At 30.5% G+C, this 24,936-nt stretch overlaps 1 protein-coding gene across 2 annotated transcripts; it reads left to right on the top strand.

Annotated features, from left to right (window-relative positions):
- Positions 1 to 3,918: 3,918 nt before the first annotated feature.
- On the top strand, positions 3,919 to 23,721 carry LOC120146355 (beta-carotene isomerase D27, chloroplastic). Of its 2 annotated transcripts, XM_039159943.1 has the most exons (6): positions 3,920 to 4,371; positions 4,642 to 4,734; positions 5,256 to 5,317; positions 5,651 to 5,757; positions 5,850 to 5,945; positions 6,188 to 6,268. In XM_039159943.1, the coding sequence occupies exons 1-6, from the start codon at positions 3,994 to 3,996 to the stop codon at positions 6,235 to 6,237; spliced, it is 786 nt and encodes a 261-aa protein (XP_039015874.1). In that variant the 5' UTR covers positions 3,920 to 3,993; the 3' UTR covers positions 6,238 to 6,268. The 2 variants fall into 2 exon arrangements, with proteins under 2 accessions (XP_039015875.1, XP_039015874.1); XM_039159944.1 differs by lacking the exons at positions 5,850 to 5,945; positions 6,188 to 6,268 and adding an exon at positions 23,706 to 23,721 and having other exon boundaries at positions 3,919 to 4,371; positions 5,651 to 5,794.
- Positions 23,722 to 24,936: the final 1,215 nt, after the last annotated feature.

Below are 24,936 nucleotides of genomic sequence, written 5' to 3'. Positions count from 1 at the left end.
CTATTCCCATATGTAATGGGGTAAGGGGGAGGTAGGGTAGTAGGCTGTCCCCAAACGCCAGGTTAAGAGCAGCTTCGTGGAAGACCTCCGGCAGTCAAAAAATTAAAAATAAAGATAAAATACAATGCATGTTTAAATAAATAAATAAAATACGTAGTTGGACAATCTTCATATGCAGTCTTCATATGCACGTCTATAATGGGAAGTAATCCCTGCAAATATACCCCTGCGTAAAAATATCTGCATATAGACAGAAAAGTAAGACCCGTCCAAAATTATAAAGAGGAAACATGAAGAACAGTATACAAGGAATTCAACGATAGCAGGCTTCAAGAATGGATAAAGTCAAATGGGTTAAAACATAAAACTAAGGCAACACTACTCCGCTACCTTAGTTCTAGGCCTTCATTAATTCCAATGACAGAAACGTATAAAAAGTATAAGTAATGAAATTACTACAAATGCATTAAAAGAAGACAAAGATGATACACCCAATGGATGTGACTCGCCCTACTCGGCTACCCTGGTCTTAAGTCGCCATAATTTCCTATCATAGGTCATGTCCTCAGTAAGGGCTAATCCTTTAAATCAGATCTCAAGCAGTCTTCCCATTTCCGCCTTGGTCGACCTCTCCTTTTGGTACCGTCGACTGTAATCGACTCTACCCTCCTAACCGCATCCGATGGTTGTCGTCTTTTGACATGCCCAAACCACCGTAGTCTTCCCTCCCTCAATTTTTCGGATACATGCACCACCCCCAAGGACATCCTAATAGCAGAGTTTGGTGTCATGTCCCATAGAGTCCTACCACACACCCATCGAAGCTTTCTCATTTCTGCGGCCTCCATCTTCCTTACGTGATCCTTCTTGATAGCCCAACATTCTGATCCATACAGCAGCGCTGGTCTTATTGCCATTCTATAAAATTTTCCCTTAAGTTTTAGAGGTACCTTCTTGTCACACAAAACTCCAGTAGCAGCCCTCCACTTTAGCCATCCCGCCTTTATACGGTGTGAAACTTCTTCATCTACACCCCCATCTTTACGTATCATATACCCTAGGTACTTGAAACAATCCTTTGAGGGGAGAACGTGTCCTTCTATGCATATTTCTACGTCTTCATCGTTTTGGTTCCCACTGAAGTTTGAACATAAATACTCTGTCTTTTCAATATTGATCCTTAGTCCTTTTTCTTCCAAAGTTGTTTTCCAGGTAGACAGTCTACTATTCAACTCAGTTTTTGATTCAGCCACTAAGACAATGTCGTCAGCGAAAAGCATACACCATGGAACACCGTCTGGTGTCGCACAATAGATGTCATCCATAATCAAAGCGAAGATGTAAGGGCTGAGAGCTGACCCTTGGTGGAGTCCGATTTCCACCGGAATGCCTCGGTGTCGCCAACTGTAGTCCTGACGTAGGTAGTATATCTACAGTACATATCACGAATTGCACGGATATAAGCAGTTGGGATCCGTCTTGTTCCCAATGTCTTCCAGATCGTATCGCGGGGAACGCTATCATACGCCTTCTCAAGGTCAATGAACGCCATGTGAAGATCTCTATTTTTTCCCTATATTTCTCCATAAGCCGTCGAAGTAGATGAATCGCCTCCGTAGTAGACCTGCCTGGCATAAAGCCAAATTGGTTTTTCGAAACCCTAGTAACCTGTCTCAACCTAGCCTCTATCACCCTTTCCCATAGCTTCATGGTATGGATGAGTAGTTTAATACCTCTAAAAGGTATATATTATTGTTATATATTGAAATATCTAAACTTATTATCATATTCGATATATTTTATATCTAGGTTAATAGTTTAGGGCATATGAATATCTTATGAGTTTTAAAAAAGTAAATTAGGGACTTAAATACAAATAACGAAATATCTTAGAGCTTATATTTTAACTCAAACTATTTTTAATAATATAATAATTAAAATCCTAAACCACTAACCTAACCCTAAATCCAAAATTAGTATATAAGTAGAAAATGTGCTTTTTGCAGAATGAGCTTTACACATGTACTATCAAATCAACATAAGACACTTTCTGCATAACGCTTTTTACATTGGTGCTGTCAAATCTGATCTTAAGTAACTAATTTTTTTGTGTCAATGATATAGGAAAATATTCTTATTATTTGTTCAATTTACTATTATTGTTGTAAACCTTCATCATAATTTAAATATTTTCTATTTTTAATAAAATATCTACTTCTAAAAAAAGGGTAAACTACAATGGTGACCACTTAACTATTTCCAGATTTTATTTTGACTACCGAGGTTTCAATTTGATCAAGCATACCACCCAACTATTTAAATGATTCAATCAAGCCACCTGTCGTTAAAACTTAACGAAGAAGATGATGTGTCAGTTAAAGTTTGTTGGTATAATTACATATTTAATCCCTATTACTTACATAAGGTGTCAATTTGATCATACTTTTAATGAAATTCAATAAATTTAATAATCTAATTAGATTATGACACATGTCAGTCTATAATTGGATGATTAAATTTATTTATAACTTATTTAATTCATTAAATTTATTTTCCTTCAATAATATGGTGACATGTGTCACACTCCGATTACAAGAAAACAAATGAAAGAAAGAGTTGGTGTTAAAGGTATTAAAACCAGGGACGCTTGGCTCAACATACACATGAGCAACCACTAAGGCAAAGGTGTTAGATGATTTATATTTTACAACATACAATATATACCTTGTATACTAGTGTTAAAAATTAAATTTAAATTCATAAAATTTAATACATCTTAAATTAAATTCATATCCTAACTTTAAAAAATATATTTTATTTTTTATTCAACTTATTAAATATATTTTATTTTTATTTTAACTTTAAAATATATTTTATTCTTATGATAACTTTAAAGATATATTTTCTTCTTTTATTAGTTTAAAAATATTTTTTATTAACTTAACTTCAAATAATATATTTTATTATTTTATTAACTTTAGATAATAATAACCAAATAATTTTTTAAGTTAATAAAAAATATATATATATATATATATATATATATATATATATATTTGAAGTTAAGATAATAAAAAATATTTTTAAAGTTAATAATAGAATTAAATATTTTTAAAGTTAATATAAGAATAAAATATATTTCTAAGTTAAAATAAAAATATATTTTTAATAAGTTGAATAAAAAATATATTTTTGACTTAGGATATGAATTTAAGTTAAGATATATAAAATTTTATGCATTTAAATTGAATTTTAAATATCAGTATATAAGATATATACCATATATTGTAAAACACAAACCATCCAGTATCCTTTCTGTAGTGGTTGTTCATTTGCTTGACAACCCAACGGCCCAAGTTTGAATCCTTCCAAAGTCCCAAGTTTGAATCCTTCCAATTCCAACTTTCTTTCATTTGTTTTCTTGTAATAATAGGGTGACATGTGTGACCTTCTTATGAGAGGAAAATAAATTTATTTAATTAAATTAAAGATTAAATTGACATCTTTTGTAAGTAACATGGACCAAATGTATAATTATACCAAAATTTTAACTGAGACGTCATGTTAAATTTTAATGGCATGTGACTTGATTGAACCATTTAAATAGTTAGATGATATAATTACTAAATTGAAGCATCGATGATCAAAATGAAAGAAGACAATAATTGAATGGTCACTCGTGTGATTTACTCAAAGAACATTTGTTGTTCCCAAAATAACTATGCAAGACTCGAACACGATGAACAACAAGGACCACAAAGGGAAATAATCTCTTCTCTGACGATATGTATGGCCATAATTTTTTCTATGGAAGCCATGCAACCTCCGCCAACCACATAGTCTTGACCTTTTCTGAATTGTGTCCCCGAAATTTGTAGAGTTTTACTATAGAACTATGGTACTTTTATCCTCTTAATTATTGACCAACGATTTAATTACACTTTCAGGCTGAGGTTTTAGTGCTTTCTCAGGAGAAAACATCAGCTAAAAACCATGGTGGCTTTAGGCCCCCAAGCCACACATTTGACTGTCACTCAACAGTTACCAACACGTAAACAAATAGCTTTCAGCAACGTTCTCCGATGTGGGATTGCAGAGCCGTCAGGGGAGCCAGCTCCATTGGGACAAAAAACAAAATACAAAGATGGGTTGTTTGAGAAGTCGTTTATGGGCCTTTTCGCCCGCAAGATGGAGAGGTTCGCGGCTGCACCGAAAGCCGGAACGGTGCCGGAGAAGGGGGTTTTCGACTATGACTACGAGAGCTTCGTTGAGGTTTCAAAGAGGGTAATGCAAGGGAGGACCCGGTTGCAGCAACAGCAAGTGGTCCGACAAGTGCTCTTATCCATGCTCCCTCCAGGCGCACCTGCTCAGGTAGACAACTTTCAGGAGAGGATAGCCCATAGTATTGAATTGCGATGGCGGTGGCGGCTACAGTTGTGGTGTCATAATTGCAGACGTTATGACACTAAAAATGTGATTGGGGTGTTGCAATGACTTTTAAAAACATTAAAATATGATTTTTACGTTATGTTGCGATTGTAATTTAATACTATGTGATAGCTCCGAAACTTTTGGGAAAACACTATAAGACCCCTTAAAATTGTTTAGAGTGATTCTGATGTCTTGTTGGCATGGATGCAGTTTAGGAAATTGTTTCCACCAACACAATGGGCGGCGGAGTTCAATGCGGCTCTTACAGTTCCATTCTTCAACTGGTTAGTTGGGCCATCTGAGGTAATTATTTTTAACCCTTTGAAGTTTGAAAAACCCATGCCATTTTGCACTTTTTTTTTTATCATTTTAGAAAGGTAGAATGTCAAAATTAACCTCTAATGTTTAAAATGATGATTTTAACTCTTCTTTTTATTTGGGAACATTTTGATTCTCATTATTTCATTTTGGAACAAAAAAATTATTAGTTAACAAATGATAAACACTCTAAAATAGGAATATTTTCACCCTAAAACGAAATGTTGAGAGTCAAAATGTTACAAAATAAAACGCTAAGGTTCAAAATACTAGAAAAAAATAATATGGACTAAAATAATCATTTTAGTAAATATTGAGTGCTAACTTTACCTCTTAGGAAATCCGATTGATTCCCCTTCTTTTCAATGCAAGAAAATGGGTAAAAGAAAACTATAAGATTCTCAAAATGGTCTTTTTTTTTCAAACTACATAAGCTTGGTTTTTAGCATCTAAAGTTTCAAATTTTCTCATGTTGAAGGTAACTATAATAGATGATAGTTTTGTAGGTGGTGGAAGTGGAGGTAAATGGTATAAAGCAAAAAAGTGGAGTTCATATTAAGAAATGCAGGTACATCACTTGATTTATAGCATATATGTTTTTAATACACTTATTGTTAGATTTCTTCTTTGACCGTTCTATGAAGTTAGAAACAAGGCAATTACAAAAGTGTGATGTTTACGGGACGGACGAAGTAGTATAATTCGTTTGATCCTTATAATGTAATAGTTGTAACAAATCTTATATTTTTCGACCCTGAAATTTTTTCTTCTTTGTCAGTGATTTTTTCGTTTTGAAATTTTTCACGTAAATTTTAATCTTCTTTATATTTTTCGATCGTTTTTCGTTTTTCACTAATCATTTTGATAATAACATTTGTTCTGCAAATTTTCTTGCTAAAAGGTACCTAGAGAACAGTGGGTGTGTTGGGATGTGTGTGAATATGTGCAAGATTCCAACCCAAGATTTCTTTACCAATGAGTTCGGGCTTCCATTAACTATGACTCCAAGTATGCTTGCTATTGCACTTTGATTTGGATTTTTATGGCAACTTACGGCCATACAACTGTGGGTGATAAAAGTTGAACTTGTTGATGCTCAGATTTTGAAGACATGAGTTGTGAAATGGTGTATGGACAAGTACCACCAGATTTCGAAGACGACCCAGCATCTAAACAGCCTTGTTTTGCTGAAATCTGTAAGTTCATTTCAGCTTCAATGTATCAAAATAGGGATTCAACTTAGTTTCTCTAATACCCCGGAGGTAGTAACGAATCCATAAATATTTTTTAGAGTGACCACGTATATATTAACAATATAAAAATTTTCGTATGAAGTGGGTATATATAAAATTTCAGAGTGACACGTCAATAAAAAGACGAGATATTAATATTATTTTGTTGATTTGCAGCCTTAAATTTACCACTACACTGTTTGCAGGTTCCCTGGCAAACCCCAACTCCAGTGTCTGCCCCAAATTACAAGCATGAGATGATACTTCCCCGCCTTACTTCTCTTTCAAAAATAGCTACCTCAAATATATATAAATACATCACTACTTTTTCTTATACCCTGTTAGTCTCCATGATCTTCAACATGCATATCTCTCTCCCTCTCTCTAATGCTTCACTACTTTTTCTTATACCCTGTTAGTCTCCATGATCTTCAACATGCATATCTCTCTCCCTCTCTCTAATGCTTCACTACTTTTTCTTATACCCTGTTAAGTCTCCATGATCTTCAACATGCATATCTCTCTCCCTGTCTCTAATGCTTCACTTCTTTTTCTTATACCCTGTTAGTCTCTATGATCTTCAACATGCATCTCTCTCTCTCTCTTGTAACATCATAAATTCTAAAAAAATGGAAACTTATTTCAATATCATTTACTTTATACTATGCACTTCATTATTAGATTTTATTATTTTATTTTTATTACATCCTTATCGGTTTAAATAATTCGTGTATACTAGCTCTCGAAGATTCGTGCACTACACCTCAATATGTACGTTTAATTCTTGTTACTTTTTGGTAATCAAGTAGTTAATTCTTATAACTTGACGATGTGACACATTAATAAAATTATTTAAATTTTAAATAAAATATGAATTTAATATTAACTTTTGATAAAATATTAATTTGACTATAGAACTTTAGATGCAATAATAAATTGACTCTTGAATCTAGTCAGAGTCCTCCGTTAGTCGTCTCGTTCAAGAGTAAATTAAAATTTTAAATAAAATATCAATTTAATCATGAATCTAATGATTCTTTTCTTTTGAGCTACATATCCTGCATCGTTGGGTTTATGGATGATTTACTTTTCCTTTTGATTTAATGACTGTCTTGTCGTTGATTCTTTGCCTTTATTATCTAGTTATATTTACTTATTGTGTTGTGGTCTTTTTATTATGGTTAAGCATTCGTTAAGAGATTAGGATTACTTTAATCCTAGCAAATCAAGAAATCATAGGATTCTTTAGAAGGAATCAGAGTGAACAAGAGTTAATAATGTAGGGAGATCTAGCTACCTTTTTGTATGAGGAGATTTAGTAAGATAGACTTACTTTGGCCAAGTAGGTCTAATAGTGAAGATTCGAGAGAGCACTCACATGACAAATATTTTAATACCATAGCACAGTTACTCGATAATCACTGTGTTGTTTAGAAATGAAAATAGTCATATGTGTATTCAAGTCTACAAAGTTGAGGTGCAAAAGCCTGCCTTTGTCCATCATTTGTATCAGCTTTTACTTTTGTCAGTACTTAGCATCTTCTCATTTATTTTTTTTCTTTGCAAATATATATTGATTCGGTACCACCTACTCTTTGTGGGATACGATACTTGACACACTTTGTGTGTTCACTTTATAACTTGTTAGGATAGTGTATGATTGTACTTTCGTGGAGACATTTGCACATGAATCACTTATCTTTCGGCTTTTCCTTTCACTCGACCTTATTTACAATCACTTTTATTTCGACCCATGTTTTATTTTGATTATTTGGTTCATTTCCAAACACTTCCTCACTCGAATAAATGAATATTTTATTTAAAAAATAAAATAAACACTTTATTTATTTATTAATGTCCATTTCACAGTCCAATTAACCCTTAGCCCATTACATTCAAACTCAAAACACAAAAAATATTAATGGCTCCAAAATTAAAACCCAAATCATCCAAAGCCTTCAGTCCATTTACAAGAGAACCCAAAAAGCCCAATATCCTACCCAGAAAAGTAGCAAGGGTCTCCAACGAATCTGCCATCTTGTAGGTCTCATGCCAGTGGGTTTCAACTAACACGCGTGGTTAGCACGTGTCTATGTTTAGACTTCTCCACGTGTCGATGCTCAGGTGGCCTCCTTCACAAGCAGTCATTTGCATCTCCTCATCAACCGTTCATGTTTTTGGAAAGATCTTTCTTCTAGAAGGTCCCATGACAGTGGATTCCAACAGGAACACGTGGTTAACAAGTGCCAACATTTAGACTTCTCCATGCTTCCAGCCACGTGTCGATGTTTTGGTGGCTCCCCTCACTAGTAGTCATTTGCATCTCCTCGTAACCATTCATGTTTTTTGAAAGATCTTTTAAGAGAGATATTTCCTTTTATGAATAAATCTTCATAAACACAAAAGGATTTTCGAATCCCTTCATTGAAAGGAGATTCATAAATTTCAGGGATTTAACGTAAACAAAAGGGAAGGTTTCCTGTATAAAGTCCCTACAAGGATACATAAAAAAGGGGATGAGAGGTTAGAATCGAAAAACGAGAGGCAACCATCAACACTAATATATTTTCGAAACAAGAGAAATTAATAAAAGTTATTTTTTAGAAATATCTCCCTCTATTTTGTATTTTTTGCTTGCATATTTTCCCACCAACTTAAGAAACAAAACAAATGTCTTACAAATCGGGAATAAACTGAAATAAAAGAGGAAGGGAAGCTTCCTTTTTTGACATTCTTCACTTCTTGATGATCGATGTAGCCTCTCAACGATCAGAACGGTGGAAAGACTCCCAAAGGGGGATGAGAAAAATATCTCAAACCCAAGATGATCTAAAGGAGGACAGAGACAGACAGTGGATGGGAAAGTCGAGGAGTCTTTGGTTGAATCATGGACTTGGAGACCTCTCCCGGTAATTTGGACTCCAAATTGGAGTTTAGGATATCTAGGTGCATTTTTTTGGTGTGATTTGGTCACCATCATCAATCGATGACGGTGACTGCTCGACTTCGATAACTATATAGGTGAACAAAATTTGACTAGACTCGAAAAGTCGAATTTTGTTTTCAATTTCAAGTTATTCGAGTCAATTAAAATTACCTAATCGGTTATTGACTTTAATTATAGTTGAAATTTAAAAATTTTGAGTCACTTGAAAAAAATGAAAATTTGATTGAATATTTTGTCAGTTTTGCAATTTAGACGCTAATTTACTTATTCATTTAATTTCTCATTCATTTTAAGTTCATGTTTAATAAATTTAAACCACATGCTCCTAAAACTTTGTATAATACATTTGTACTTTCAATTCCTCTTTTTAATAACAAGTTCTCTATTTTTTTTAATTTAGTCTCTCAACTTTTCATGATTTCCTTACTTTTCAATTCATCCTTCATTTTAAGTTGTTTTTTATAAAATTTGAATCACATACTCTTATATCACTATAGAATAACTATGTAACTCCAATTCCTTTTTTTACTATAAATGTACTCTTTTTTTTTAATTTAGTCCTTAACTTTACACTTTACTCAATTTGATATTTTGATTGCAATAGTTTGTAAATTGATTATTCTCATCAATTCCTTGACTCTCGTCAATACTTTACCTTTAAAATACCTTCTTTAAAATATGATATTGTAAATATATTTTATAAATTTAGATATATATATATATTTCACATTATAATGTTATTTAATATATCAAATACAATCTAAAATTATAAAATACATTTACAATATCATATTTTAAAGAATGTATTTTAAAGAAGCTCAAACAACCGACTTGAAAAAAAATTCAAGTTAAGTTCGAGTCATAAAATATGACTCGTCAACTCAAATAACTTAAAAAAAATTAATCAACTCAACTTTATCGAATACTCACCCCTAATCACCAATGAACGAAGGTCAACCGACGAAATTTGATGGGATCAGTTGAAGACCTAGAGAGAAGAGAGAGCTTCTCTCATTAAAAAAAAAAATAAGAGAAGGCTGAAAATGAATTAATAAAACCAAGTTTTGGCTTTTATACCTAACTAAATGGGTTGGTTTAATCTGATCAGGATCCGTGAGAGTTTCATTATTTTGGGTTACTTATGGTTGATGCCCTAATTTGTTTTTTGAAAACTCATTTCAATTCGTTTTCATTTAATTCAAATTTTATTTCTTTCATATCAACTTTCTGATTTTGTTATTGTTTAATTTCAGTTCAGTTCATTTTATTTTCTTTTGATTTATTTGATTTAACACTGAATACTAAAATGAAATAAAAAGTAAACATTAGGTATGTAATACCCCAAAATTTCAGTTAGTTTCCAAAATGTAGTTTTTGAAAGTTTAGTGGCCAAAGTATAAACTTGGGAAAAGTTTAGGGAGCGAAGTGTATTTTAAAAATTTATGTAATCTAGTCCCGAAAATGAATAGTTCACTCTCAAGAATGACATTTTCCTGGGTTTCAGATTTTTTGTATGAATTTTGTATTAAAAGTTATAAAGCGATAGATTAGTCGGGGGAAAATTCAAATAATCAGATCGAATCGAATATTTGAGATATATTTTGAAGGTTGATAAGGCAAGGTTAATAATTTCATTTCCATGACTTAAATTTTAAGGATTTACTATTAATAATTGTATTTAAGTTGATTTTTCCATGTTAAATATGAACTGTTGGATTTAAGTGACTAGATTGTAATTTTTGGAAAATTACAAGGCCAAAATCAGAAGATTAGATAGTTTGTTCACGTTTGACTATGATAATGTAATGGATGATAAAATCATGGTAATTTAATAATTATCATGAAATCCAAGGGTAAATTGGTAAATATATTTAAATTTTAAAGGTAAATTGGTAATTTTTCGTTTAATGAATTTTTAATTCCTTTATTTAATAGAGAAAGATGAAGAAAAATCAAGAGATTTATTAATATTCTCCAAGCATGGATGTGAGTTCCATGAAGGTAAGAAAAAAACTTTATTTTGATTTTTCAAGCCAATTTACTAGGAATTTGGATGAAAACATGAAATACAAATTTAATCTATATGAAATTCTCTGTCATTTGGTACCATTAGTTCATGATATTCATGCTTAAAACCCTATGTTCTTGAATTGTATGGATGAAGGGAAGGTTAGGTGTTGATGAATTAAGGATGTATTATGATGTTGTTGAATCATTTCCATGCTTGTATGATGATTAAAACAACCTAGAAATGCTTATATCATATTCGACCATGCTAGGGTTTATGATGAAATTGGTTGTTTGAATTGAAATTAATATGTAATTGATTTTAAAGGATTGGAAATGATGTTCAAAAGTTGAATCCATGCTTGAATCAAGCTGGAAATCAAGTCCAAGTTATTATGGTAGTTTCGACCAAGATGAAATAAATAGGAAAAATTGTGGAAATTCTTTTGATGTTATAATTGATGAATGGATGATTATGTAAGATTTATAAAGTTATTTGTACCAATTTGGAAGTTTTTATAAAGTTTAAGGACCAAAGTGCAAGTTGTAAAAATTGGTGAAGAAATTAAGGATGCAAAACAATGAAAATTGTTTAGATTTTTGAATATGGCATTAATTTTGAAAAATCACCACAAATTCTATAAATATGATTAGGAGATGATTTTTATACCTTTTTGTTTGTATGTCAACCTAATTTTGTTTAAAACAAACATGGATCGATTTCGAATTGTATAATAAAATATTTGACTTTTTGATCGATCATAGGTCAGAAAACAGGGTAACATATTCTGGAAATTGGATTAGAAAATTCACTATAAATTGTACAAGTCGAATTAGGAGTACTTTATATGTTTAGATTCGTATTCAAATCTAGTTTTAAATGGAACAAACGAAATTAAATTCTAGTGTGTATATTAATAGAGAATAATGATTCTTTAAGGGTAGTACAAGTTGTAAGAATATGGAAATTTTAGAATTGAAATGGAAATGGATTATAAGTTGAAGAGTAATGTTTAAATGTATTATTAGAATACTTGATTATGATTTTTGGATTCTTGGAATTGAAGTTAAATGGCAAAGTACCATTTGGAATAAGTTGAAAATGTTGAGAAGAATTCTAATAGAATTCATTTTAATTGTTAGCATTAATGTTTTGAAATGGATTTAGTATCGATAGAATTTTTATAAATTTTATTACTAGATTGTGCCTATGTTAGTAAGATACTAATATATGCTTTGGAATGTATGTGATGTATAAATGATGAACATGAAGATCGTGATCAAAGAAAGCTTAAAGCTAAAGAAAAAGTTCAAGAGTGAAGCTAGAATCGCTAAGTAAGGTTACTAGTGAGGCATTTCCAGGTGTGTGTATTTTACTTATACTATGATAAGTATGATATGAGGAAGACTTGCAATGAGTCAACCTCGAATGATTTGAAAAGAAGTTGATTTCAAATTATTTTATTATATATTTTATGTTATTTTTCTAAATGGTTTCTTTGAACAATATCGGGTATGAATTGCCTAATGCATTTTTATATGATATTTTGATATGTTCGTATCTATGAATACTTTGATATTTAAATCATATACGAATTTGATGGATAATCATATTATATGTGCATTGAGATATATATATATATATATATATATATATTATACAATACTTTATGTTGTTATTATTTAAAAAGATTGTGATAAGTGAATGATACAGGTTACGAAATGAATTAAATGAATGATAGATGTTATGAAATAAATGAAGTGAATGGAACATGCTAAGAAATGAAATGAAAATGAAATAATCTGATCGACTTGAATTGAAAGTGAAGTTTGGTTGATATTTTATATGATGAATCTTTGAATCATAGATAGATTTTATATGATATTTTTATATTTTACACATATGTTATATTTTTACATAAATATATTTTATTACAATTATTATTATTATTATATTTATATTAGTATTATTATTAGTAGTACCTTAATGCGTCACTAAGTGTATACTTAGCGTGTGATGATTTTCACGCGTAGGAAAAAGTAAGCGTACGGAGTAAGGAGCTAGGCCCAGCATCAACTTTTGAAGATCATATCTACTCCATATTCAGTATGGCATCTTTTGAATATTGATAGTACTAGTTGGCATGTATATTACATGGTTATGATACTTAGAACTAGAAATGCTTAAATATGGTTTTAAATGGATAATACATGTTATTACTATTTATAAATGATAGTTTATTATTTAGTATTTTAGTAAAATGATTTTAATTATTAATTTAATATCCCAAATATTAGGGCAGAGACTAAATTGAAAATAATTAAAATTTGAAGATTTATTTGAATTATTGGTAAAAGATAAGAAAATGATTTGGATTAGTGAATTAGACTAAATTGTAACAAGGGATGATTTAGAGGGCATTTTAGTCCTTTAAAGAAAAAAATGAATTTAAAATTCTTATTTATAAGATATAAAAAGTAAGAGAAAAAGGGAAAAAGAAGAAAAGAAGCTAGTTCCTTCTTCTTCTTCTTCCCGTGGGTTTGCTTTCCTTCATAACTCCAAAGATAACCTTCAATTTATTAGTTTTTCCTTTAAGTTATGATATAGTTTTAAAACAGTAAGTGTTGTGGAAGCTTAAGGAAGGTTTAAATGAGATTAAAACTAAGAAATGGAAGAAATAGAAGAGATTTTGTAAATGGGTTTTTAAATGAGATGTTAATATAGGAGTGTTTATGGATGTTTATTGGTAAAATTGACTTGTCATTAGTGAAATTAAGGAATATTAAGTGTTAGAATTAGATTAAAACATGTTGGAAATTGAGTATGATTCTTGAATTTCATGTAGAGAATAGGATTTTGAGGTTTAAGATGTGATAAATGAGTATAAATGGTTTTAAGTATATGTATGTGAGTTAAGAACATGAAAGGGGAGGAAACATGAAGTGTTGAAGCTGAAAAGAGTGAATTTTCGTGCTTAAAAAGTGATTTCTGGGAAAGGGTATCAGTACCCATTCATCAGGTACCGATACCTCAAGAGTAAAATTTAGGAAGACATTCCAAGGGTACTGATATATGAAGAAATGTATCGATACCACGGGTACTGATACCTTAAGGAAGGTATCGATACCACCTTGAACGAAAAATTATTGAATGTAATATGGGTATCGATACCTAGGCAGGGTACCGATACCTCAGTTAAGGGATGTACCGATACCTTATAGAGGGTACTGATACCTACTTAAACAAGAAATGAAATTCACCTTTCCTTTTTAGTTAAGAAATGAAAGATTAGAGTATGCCATTTGGAATACTGATATGTATCAATGTATGATTATGTAGATATTGAAATTAACTTATTTCCAGAACAATCGAAGAATTAGAAACGGTTGAGAGAGAGATAAAGTGTTAGTATTGACTCGAATCAAGCAAGGCCAAGGTGAGTACATTTATTGTATGAAATAAATACAATTAAAATGTTTAAATTGTAAAGTAGGTCTTAGAATATTTACTAAATTTTATTGAAGGTATGGAAAGAATTTTATTCATGAGTTTCAGAGTATAAATGCTCTTAAACTAATGAATAAAAGAATAATGCATATGGGTGCATTAATGGCATGAAAGGATGCCTTAGCTGATATGTATATGAGCACATTATCGGCATAAAATAATAATGCATATGGGTGCATTAATGTCATGAAAGGATGCCTTAACTAATATGTATATGGGTAAATTATCGGCATAAAAGAATAATGCATATGGGTGCATTAATGGCATGAAAGGATGCCTTAGCTGATATGTATATGGGTACATTATCAACATAACATAATAATGCATATGGGTGCATTATTGGAATGAAATGATGCCAAAGTTGAAATGCATATGGGTGCATTATTAACATAAAAGAGGAAATCATACTAAGTGTATGAATTTACGTATAAGAAATATATGTGTATAAACATAAGAATCTCATAAAAAGAAAAAATGGATCTTTATATTGGTAATGGGTATGCCAACCACATAGATTATATAAATGGTTGATAAATAACGGTATAAGCACTACGTGTGCATCTTAATAAATGAACAGAAATAATAAATTTGTAAATTACCATGTGAGTATTAAGGGTGCAAATGTATAAGGTTTATAATAAATTAAAAGAGAGTTAATTGATATTAAAAGTAAGTATTAGAATAAAAGCAATTCCAAAATAAAAGATGTAAAGGCCTAACTGTGCAAATGACAGAAAGGTGTCATATATGCCAGCTAGATGAAAGACTAAGTGTCTTTAAGGCCTAACTGTGAAATTGGCAAAAAGGTGTCAATTATGCCAGTTAGATGAACGATTAAGTACCATTGAGTAAAAGAATAATGGTTTAACTTTGCAATTGGCAGAAAAGTGTCAATTATGTCAGTTATATAAAGGGTTAAACAATAATGAGTAAGAGGACAACGAAATTTTAATGTATTGTGATATGAATGGTGCATAAGTGATATGAAAGGATGATATATATATATATATATATATATATAATGTAAAACAATGTATAATTAGTATGAATGTATGTTATAAAAGAAAACGTAAAAAGAACATAAAAGGCATGAAAGGATGTCATAATGGAAATGGTATAATGGTGTATTATAAGCATGATGAGATGCTATTAATGAAAATAAAGGTTTAGGACTAAAGAGATAAATGGAGAAGAAAAATATAGAGGATGATAGGTATGCTAGGCATACTAAAATACTTAAGATAATTGTGAATGGAATACAGTTTAAATAAGGAGGATCATAGAATCCTTAAGGAATATACGATTTAATACAAATTAAATATAAAAAGACATCTTTATAAATATATAAAGGTTACTTTATAATATTATGTCTCACTAAGTAAATACTTAACGTGTGTTGTTTCCACGCGTAGATAAAGACGAAGATAATTAAATAAAGAGTGTATCAGTAGCAGCGGGTATCATCAATTAAAGTTGACTCTCATCAGTAACTGTAGGACAATCTTATTCAAATTAAGAACTTAGTTGGCATGTAATTAAACTATGGTAAACATTTTGTAATGTAATTAAGTGAAAATTTTAGTATGTTGCTTTTGAAAATATCCTATTTTATGGTTCATCAAATTGAAACAAATTTTTACGGGTTTTCAAAGGACAAACATTATTTTAAAGTGATATGACATCCATATCTCATGTACAGACAGATATACGGGAGATGGGTGTTAAAATTAATGAGAAGAAGTATTTTTGAACTTTGATAATAGTTAAATAATTTTTATAAAACAAATTCACTGATTTTTAGTTGGGGATTGGTTTGTAAGTATTATATAACATCTTGGATTCGTATGCAGAAACGTATAAGGGGAATGAGTGTTACATTTATTGGTATCAGAGCTGCAGGTTTAGCCGATTATAGGCCTAAACCGAGTCTGTTTTAAATTTAAAAGTATATACATGCCACTAGGATGTCAATATTACTGATATGGTGAGTGTGATTTGGTTGATACTTCTATTTACTAATGTGATTTGAATATGTGCTTACTTAGATGTCAGAATCTAAGAGAAAAGAAAAGGAAGTTGAAAATATTAATAAGAAGATCGAGATTTTAGTTGACCCAAACCGACTAGAGAAGACTATAGTATTTTGTCCTAGAAAGGTTAGTGTCGTAAGAGATTTTCCTCCATTTTGTGGAAGGGATACCCTGCCTTATAATGAAGAAGAAGTCGTGTTGTGGTCATAACTTACTCATGAGAAAAATAAATATAGTATTTTAGATAAGTCTGTCTTTTTGTCTCAAGAAGATGAAGATGATTCAGAGATCAACGCAGGTGCATTTTTGTCTTTTTGAAAAACCTGCATTCGTTTTAATTAATATTGGTTTTACAAACTCCTATATTAGCACTAAGTTAGTTAAAGAAAAAGGGATCCATTTAGAACCTATCTCTAGTGATATAGTAGCGACTAACCCTTTGGGCCATGGCGCTTGGGTGAGTCATATTTGTAGAGTATGTCCGTTAGTGATTTAAGGAATTAGTTTCCGAAAAATCTAAAGAAATTATCTTTTGAGGAATTTGAGATAATCTTAGGAATGAATTGGTTATTTTCCCCACCATACTATTGTGAATTGTCGCTTAAAGCGATTGATCTTGAATGACTCGAAAGGTTTTGAAATCATAAGTGATTAGTAAAAGGGTAAATATAAATCTATTAATTAATGTGATTTTAGTAGTAACTGTTAAGAAGTTATTACGACAAGGTTGTCAAGCCTTCCTAGTTAATGTGGTAGATTCTCAAACCTTGAAGAACGACTTCTATTGATCTTAGGAAGTTAAAGGCAAAATTTCAAGAATTGTTAGATCGAAGTTTTATAAGATCAAGTGTGTCACCTTGAAGTGTACCAATGCTATTTGGTTTGTGAAATTGAAAGACGAGTATATACGATTATGCATAGATTATCGTCAATTGAATAAGATGACAGTAAATAATAAGTATCTTCCCCCAAGGATCAATGATATTTTGGTATATTGTAAGACAAAAGAAGAATATGATTATGATGCATTTATTCACATTGTTCTTCAGACTCTTTGATAGAAAAATTTATATGCTAAGCTATTGTAGTATGGATTTTTTGTTGTCTGGAGTTGCTTTCTTTGGCTATGTATTTTCAGTAAAGAGGAATTAGAGTGGATTCCAAAAGAGTATAAATTATTCAGGAATAGAAAACTCCAAATAATGTCTCTGAAGTATGGAATATAACATCTGTTGGATTGATAAGTGCTAAGAGATGCTTTGAGACACTTAAAAAATGTTAATGAAAACCCTTGTGCTAGTACAATCAGAATCAGGAAAGGACTATGTAGTCTATAGAGGTGCATCTCATAATGGTTTGGAATTTGTATAAATACAAGAAGCAAAAGTCATGGTGTATGCTTTAAAGTAACTTAAGACACACAAAAGGAATTATCCTACACATGACTTAGAATTGGCGGTAGTAGTATTTGCCTTGAAGATATGTCATCATTATTTTTATGGTAAAAGATGTTATACGTATACCGTTCATAAAAGTTTGTAGTATTTGTTAACTCAAAAGGAGCTGAACTTGGGGCAAATAAAGGATCTTCAAATAATAGATAAAAGGTATAGGTCAAGTATCGAAAATGTAGAAAAAGGTGAAATCAAAGACTTCAAAGTTAAGTCCAATGATGCTTGTACTATCAAGGAAAAGTTTGTATTCCAATCGATGAAGAATTGAAGAAAGAACTTCTCTTTAAGGCATATTATAGTACTTTAACAATGCATCCTGGAGAAAACAAGATGTATCATGACTTGAAGAGCTGATAGTAATGGTTAGACATGAAAAGAGCTATAGTTGAGTTTTGTTTCTGAATGCTTGATATGCTAACAAGTAAAAGCAGAACATCAAGTGTCACTTGGATTGTTGTAACCTATTTCCATTCCTCAGTGGAAATGGAAAGAGTTACTATAGATTTCGTAACATGTTTACCTTTGACACCCAATAAAAAGAATTCAATCTGGTTGATTGTGAAGAGATTGATTAAGTTAACACACTTTATTCTAATTCAAGTTAATTACTTTATGGATAAGCATGATGATTTGTATGTTAAGGGTGTGCATAATTAAAATTTAAGGATCATGGAAAAAGTACTTATGTTTTGCTGAGGTTGTTTATAATAATAGTTATCAATTAAGTATCAAATGGCCCCTTATGAAGCCTTATATGGAAGAAAGTATCAAATACTTTTAAAATGATACGAATTCAAGGATCGAAAAATTATTGGCTCTGATCTTATTAAGAAAGTAGAAGACGAAGTGAAGATTATATGAGACAATCTTAAGATTATAGCTAAGTGACAGAAGTCTTATTTAGATTAAAAGACAAAATGATTAAATATCAGGTCGGTGACAAGGTGTTTCTCAAAGTGTCACTTTAGAAAAAGATTCTACGATTTGGATGAAAAGGAAAGCTAAGTTTGAGATTTATTGATTTATATGAGATAGCGAAAAGAGATGGTTTGGTGACCTATCAGTTATTGTTACCTTCGTAAATGGATAAGATTCATAATGTGTTTCATGTATTAATACTCTAAAGGTATTGTTTGGAATCCTCCACATGTTGTTTTTCCAGAAGAAATTAAGATTCAACTGGATTTGATTGGTTAAAGAAACTGGTTAAGATACTAGAATATGGATCTAAAGAACTAAGGTATTAAATCATTCTATTTGCTATGTTAAAGTTCTTTGGAGGAATTTTGAGGTCAATGAAGTTATGTGGAAAAGTAAATGAGATATGAAAAAGTAGTATCCTCATCTTTGTGCATCATGTACATATTGAAAATTTGAGGACACTTTTTCTTAAGGGGGAGAATTGTAATACCCCAGAATTACTGTTAGTGTCTAAAATGTAAATTTTGAAAGTTTAGTGGCTAAAGTATAAACTTGGAAAAGGTTTAAGGACTAAAGTATAATTTTAAAAAGTTATGTATTCTGGTCTCGTAAATGAATAGTTCACCCCCAAAGAATGACATTTTCATGGGTTTCAGATTTTTGTATAAATTTTGTATTAAAAACTATAAAACGATAAAGTCGGGGAAATATTCGAATAATCAGATCGAATCAAATTTTTGAGATATTTTGAAGGATGATAAGGTAAGGTTAATAATTTCATTTCCATGACTTAAATTTGAAGGATTTAATATGGATAATTGGATTTAAGTTGATTTTTCCATGTTAAATATGAACCGTTTGATTTAAGGGGCTATATTGTAAATTTTAGAAAATTACAAGGACAAAATTAGAAGATGAGAAATCGTTTGTTCATGTTTGACTATGGTGATGTAAGGGATGATGAAAGCATGGTAATTTAGTAATTATCATGAAATTCAAGGGTAAATCGGTAAAGATATTTAAATTTTAAGGGTAAATTGGTAATTTGTCATTTAATGAATTTTTAATTCCTTTATTTTATAAAGAAAGATGAAGAAAAATCAAGAGATTTCTTCATATTCTTTAAGCATGGCTGTGAGTTCCATGAAGGTAAGAGAAAAACTTTCTTTTGATTTTTCAAGCCCATTTATTAGAAATTTGGATGAAAACATGAAATACATTTTTGATCTACTGAAATTATCTATCTTTTGGTACCATTAGTTCATGATTCATACTTAAAACCCTATGTTATTGAATTGGATGGATGAAGGGGAGGTTAGGTTTTGATGAATTAAGGATGGATTATGATGTAGTTGAATCATTTCCATGCTTGTATGATGATTAAAACCACCTAGAAATGCTTATATCATATTCGACCATGCTAGGGCTTATGATGAAATTTGTTGTTTGAATTGAAATTGATATGTAATTGATTGTAAAGGATTGGAAATGATGTTCAGAAGTTGAATTCAAGCTTGAATCAAGTTGGAAATCAAGTCCAAGTTGTTATGGTAGTTTTAGCCAAGATGAAATAAGTAGGAAAATTTTATGGAAAATTATTTTGAGGTTAGAATTGATGAATGGATGATTATGTAAGCTTTAGAAAGTTATTAGGAAAAATTTGAAAGTTTGTTAAAGTTTAAGGACCAAAGTACAAGTTGTAAGAATTGGTGAAGAAATTAAGGATGCAAAACAAAGAAAACTGTTTAGATTTTTGAATCTGGTAGTATGTTTGAAAAATCACAACAAATTCTATAAAAATGATTAGGAGATGATTTTTATACTGTTGTGTTTGTATGTCAATCTAGTTTTGTTTAAAATAAACAGGGATTGATTTCAAATTGTATAATTAAATATATGAATTTTTGATCTATGATAGGGTAGAAAATAAGATAACAAATTCTGTTCAAAAACAGATTTTGGAAATTGGATTAGAAAAATTCACTATAAATTGTACAAGTCTAATTAGAAGGAGTACTTTATATGGTTAGATTTGTATTCGAATCTAGTTTTAAACGGAATAAATGAAATTAAATTCTAGTGTGTATATTAATACAAAATAATGATTCCTTAAGGGAAGTGCAAGTTGTCAAAATATGGAAATTTTAGAATTGAAGTGGAAATGGATTAAAAGTTGAAGAGTAATGTTTAAATGTATGATTAGAATGATTGATTATGTTTTTGGATTCTTGGAATTGAAGTTAAATGGCAAAGGATCATTTGGAATACATTGGAAATGTTGAGAATAATTCTAAAAGAATTCATTTTAATGGTTCGCACTAACGTTTTGAAATGAATTTAGTATCGAAAAAGTATTGATTGAAATTTTATGAATTTTATTACTAGATTGTGTCTATATTAGTAAGATACTAATATATGCTTTTGAATGTATGTGATGTATAAATGATGAACATGAAGATCGAGATCAAAGAAAGGTTAAAGCTAAAGAAAAAGTTCAAGAGTGAAGCTAGAATCGCTAAGTAAGGTTACTAGTGAGGTATTTCCAGGTGTGTGCATTTTACTTATAGTATGTTAAGTATGACATGAGGAAGACTTGCGATGAGTCAACCTCGAATGATTTGAAAAGAAGTTTATTTCAAATCATTTTATTATATATTTTATGTTATTTTTCTAAATGTTTTCTTTGAACAATTTCGTGTATGAACTGCCCAATGCATTTTTTATATGATATTTTGATATGTTCGTATCTATGAATACTTTGATATTGAAATGATATGCGAATTTGATGGAGAAGCCTATTATACGTGCATTGAGATATATATATTATATGATACTTCATGTTGTTATTATTTAAAAGATTATGATAAGTGAATGATACATGCTACGAAATGAATTAAATGAATGATACATGTATGAAATAAATGAAGTGAATGAAACATGCTATGAAATGAAATGAAAGTGAAATAATCTGATCGACTTGAATTGAAGGTGAAGTTTCGTTGATAATTCTGAATTGACTTTAAATGTTTCATGATGAATCTTTAAATCATAGATATATTTTTATACTTTACACATATGTTATATTTTGATATAAATATGTTTTGTTACAATTATTATTATTATATTGATATTAGTATTATTTGTAGTATTAACTTAATGCCTCATTAAGTGTATAACTAGTAGAAAAAACCCCTTTAATGACGCGCATTGCACGTCATCTATGAGTGTGTATGACACACATTTGTCTGTCGTTGAAGCCACCGACATAAATTTAAGATGACGTGCAACTGTGCGTCACAAATTTATGACGCACATTTATGACACACATTTATGACTTGCATTTATGACGTTAATTGAGCGTCATTGAAGCCCCCATCATAAATTAAGATGACACATATTTGTGTGTCATAAATTTATGACACACATGTATGACTTACATTGTGTGTCATTGAAGCACACGCCATTAAAAAAGATGACACACATTCGTGTGTCGTGATTGTATTTCGTAAATTATTGTTATATATATATATTGTAGATTGACAAATAATCAAACTAAATCACATTTAATGCCTTATAATACTAAATATATATATCATATTATATATAAGCAATCTATTTGCATACAATATATTCACATTAAATTATCAAAAATATTGTAAACATATGTCGATACAAAATATCACGGCATAATAAAGTTCTACTAATATGCACATTCCTAATATGCACATTAAACTTCTGAAAACACCTTCCTTGGTCCACTATATTTATGCACAAACATGCACTCATGTTTCAACAAACCAAGTGACAACTAACTTTTTGAAACTCTATCAGATTTTTTAGCAACTTTGTATTCTCAATTTCAATGGAGTTGAGGCTTCCTGATTCTAGTTGTGTTTCATCAACCATTAAGTTTGAGTTCGCAGGTAGTTGAAGAACTCCATGAATCAATCTGCAATACAACATGAAGTTATTTATAAAAGAAAAAGTTGAAGGTTCCAAGCTGCTTTCTTAATGCTTGCAGACATTAACTTCCCCTAGTTGCAGGGATACGATTAAGGATACCTGTTTGTTTGATAATCCTTTTTTGGGGCAAGAGAGGCAGTGTTTAGATATTCCAGTGGAGAATCATATATCTTCAATAAAAAAATGGAAAATAATCAGCCTTGGTTGAAAAGATAAGAACAAAGGGATTAAGAATCATATATCCCAAGAAGCAATAATCTGATACAAATACACCATGTATATGCAAGAATAATCAACTAGAAATAAGACACACAGATCTAGTAAAGCTTCCACTGTTGATGTTATGTTCAAAGCTATCAAGGAAGCTGTTGGATTTCATCTAAAGGGGAGGACTATCAATAGATTAGATGTTATGAATATTAATCTTTGTAACCAATGGGATATAATTTGATTGTGCTTGTTTGCCATCTTTGATTTGGGACAATCCTTGTACTCCAAACACTCATTGTTCTTTTGAAGCAGTTCACTGCTCTTGGGTAATAAAACAAAAATTATCCAAAAAAATGTCTTTATAAAAATAAGCAGCAGATTCTCAAATCATTCAAAAGAATTGTAAATTTTCATATACAAATATAAGAATTGATCTCAAGTCCCACATCCATCCAATTTCTCAGTACTAATGTGGTTTTACAAATAAATCCAAATAAAACTATTTCCATATGGAGATAAGAGGCTGATGGTAATCTACATGTAACTGTTCCTATTTTTGAGCTGCCCAAACTACATACTATATACTTTATAGAGTGGTGTCCATGCAAATAAATTAGAGGAATTACATGATATACAATCTGCTTAAATTGAAATGCTTCATTTTGTTACTCTCCTTTGGGGAAGGATTTCTTTTTCTGCCTCGTACTCTTAAATTCTCTCCCCTATGGGTGAGGAAAAAGTTGATTAAACCAGAATAACCGAACAAACAGAACTGATTTAACCAAAATAATCAATTTATTTGGTTTTTTGATTTATTTAGTAAACTTTATCCAAATAAACCGATTTAACTTTTATTTAATAAATAAACCCTAAACTCATATTCGTACCCATCCAAATATTCAAATATCCAATACCCATATAAAACCCAACCCAACTATACTCGAAATATAAACTCAACCTAAAAATTAAAATACAAACACAATTGAATTGACCAAATAATTAATTTAAATATCCAATTAATTAATTTAATCTAAATATGAAATTAAATATACAAACATGAAATAACTCAACCCAATTATCCAATTAATTTGATTAATTGCATATATGTTTAATTTGACAATGATAATTTTTTATTTTATAAATAAATAAATCTTAAAAAGAAAAAAAAGTATTAGTTCAGTTTATGCAGTTATTTCAATTTGGTTAGGTTATTTCGGTCTTAACAATAAAATCAGTTCAATATACTCGGTTTAGATGGCTTAACCAGTTAATTCAGTTATAGGAATATAAAAACCAAACTGACCAAACTGGATGCACACCTCTAATCTCTCCTGAAATTTTTTCAAGGAATTTTTTCCCTGAGTTTTACACTTTAGGGAGAAAAATGATGCTTAACAAAAAAAATGATATGTCAATGATAAAATTGTTGAAGACTATGCAGCAGAAAGAAATGAGATTAAAAAAATGATATTTCCATATCATACCGTGTCTAGTTGCTTGGCAAACCACTTATTTAACTCCATTATGTAGGATAATCTCCAACCAAGTACGGATGGAAGTCAGAATAAGCTAAGTAGATGCCTTCCTCTGCATGTAAACATCATGAGTTAAAGCTTATCAACAAGAAGCATGCAACTAGAAAAGTTTCCCTCTATTCTTTCATTCCCCTAATGTTAAGCACACAAAATCTCAAGCTCCTATATCCATTTTTTATTTGACAGTTTTTGAGAACCAACAAGGAAACAACATAAATATTTATCACCATGAAAATAACCAAATACACAGTTACAAACGTAACGCAGAAGACAATGAGATTCAAAGTAACACAAGCAAACTGATGGGCTTCCAAAACGAGTATAAGGGATGAGGCAGAGCATTATAAACCAGGCAGGGTTAGGGGTAGTCTTCATTGACG

This window comes from Hibiscus syriacus, unplaced genomic scaffold (genome assembly GCF_006381635.1).
Source record: "Hibiscus syriacus cultivar Baekdansim isolate YM2019G1 unplaced genomic scaffold, ASM638163v2 tig00110912_pilon, whole genome shotgun sequence".
Lineage (NCBI taxonomy): Eukaryota > Viridiplantae > Streptophyta > Magnoliopsida > Malvales > Malvaceae > Hibiscus > Hibiscus syriacus.
The sequence above is the reverse complement of the archived record's forward strand: the minus strand, read 5'-3'. Positions and strand labels throughout refer to the sequence as shown.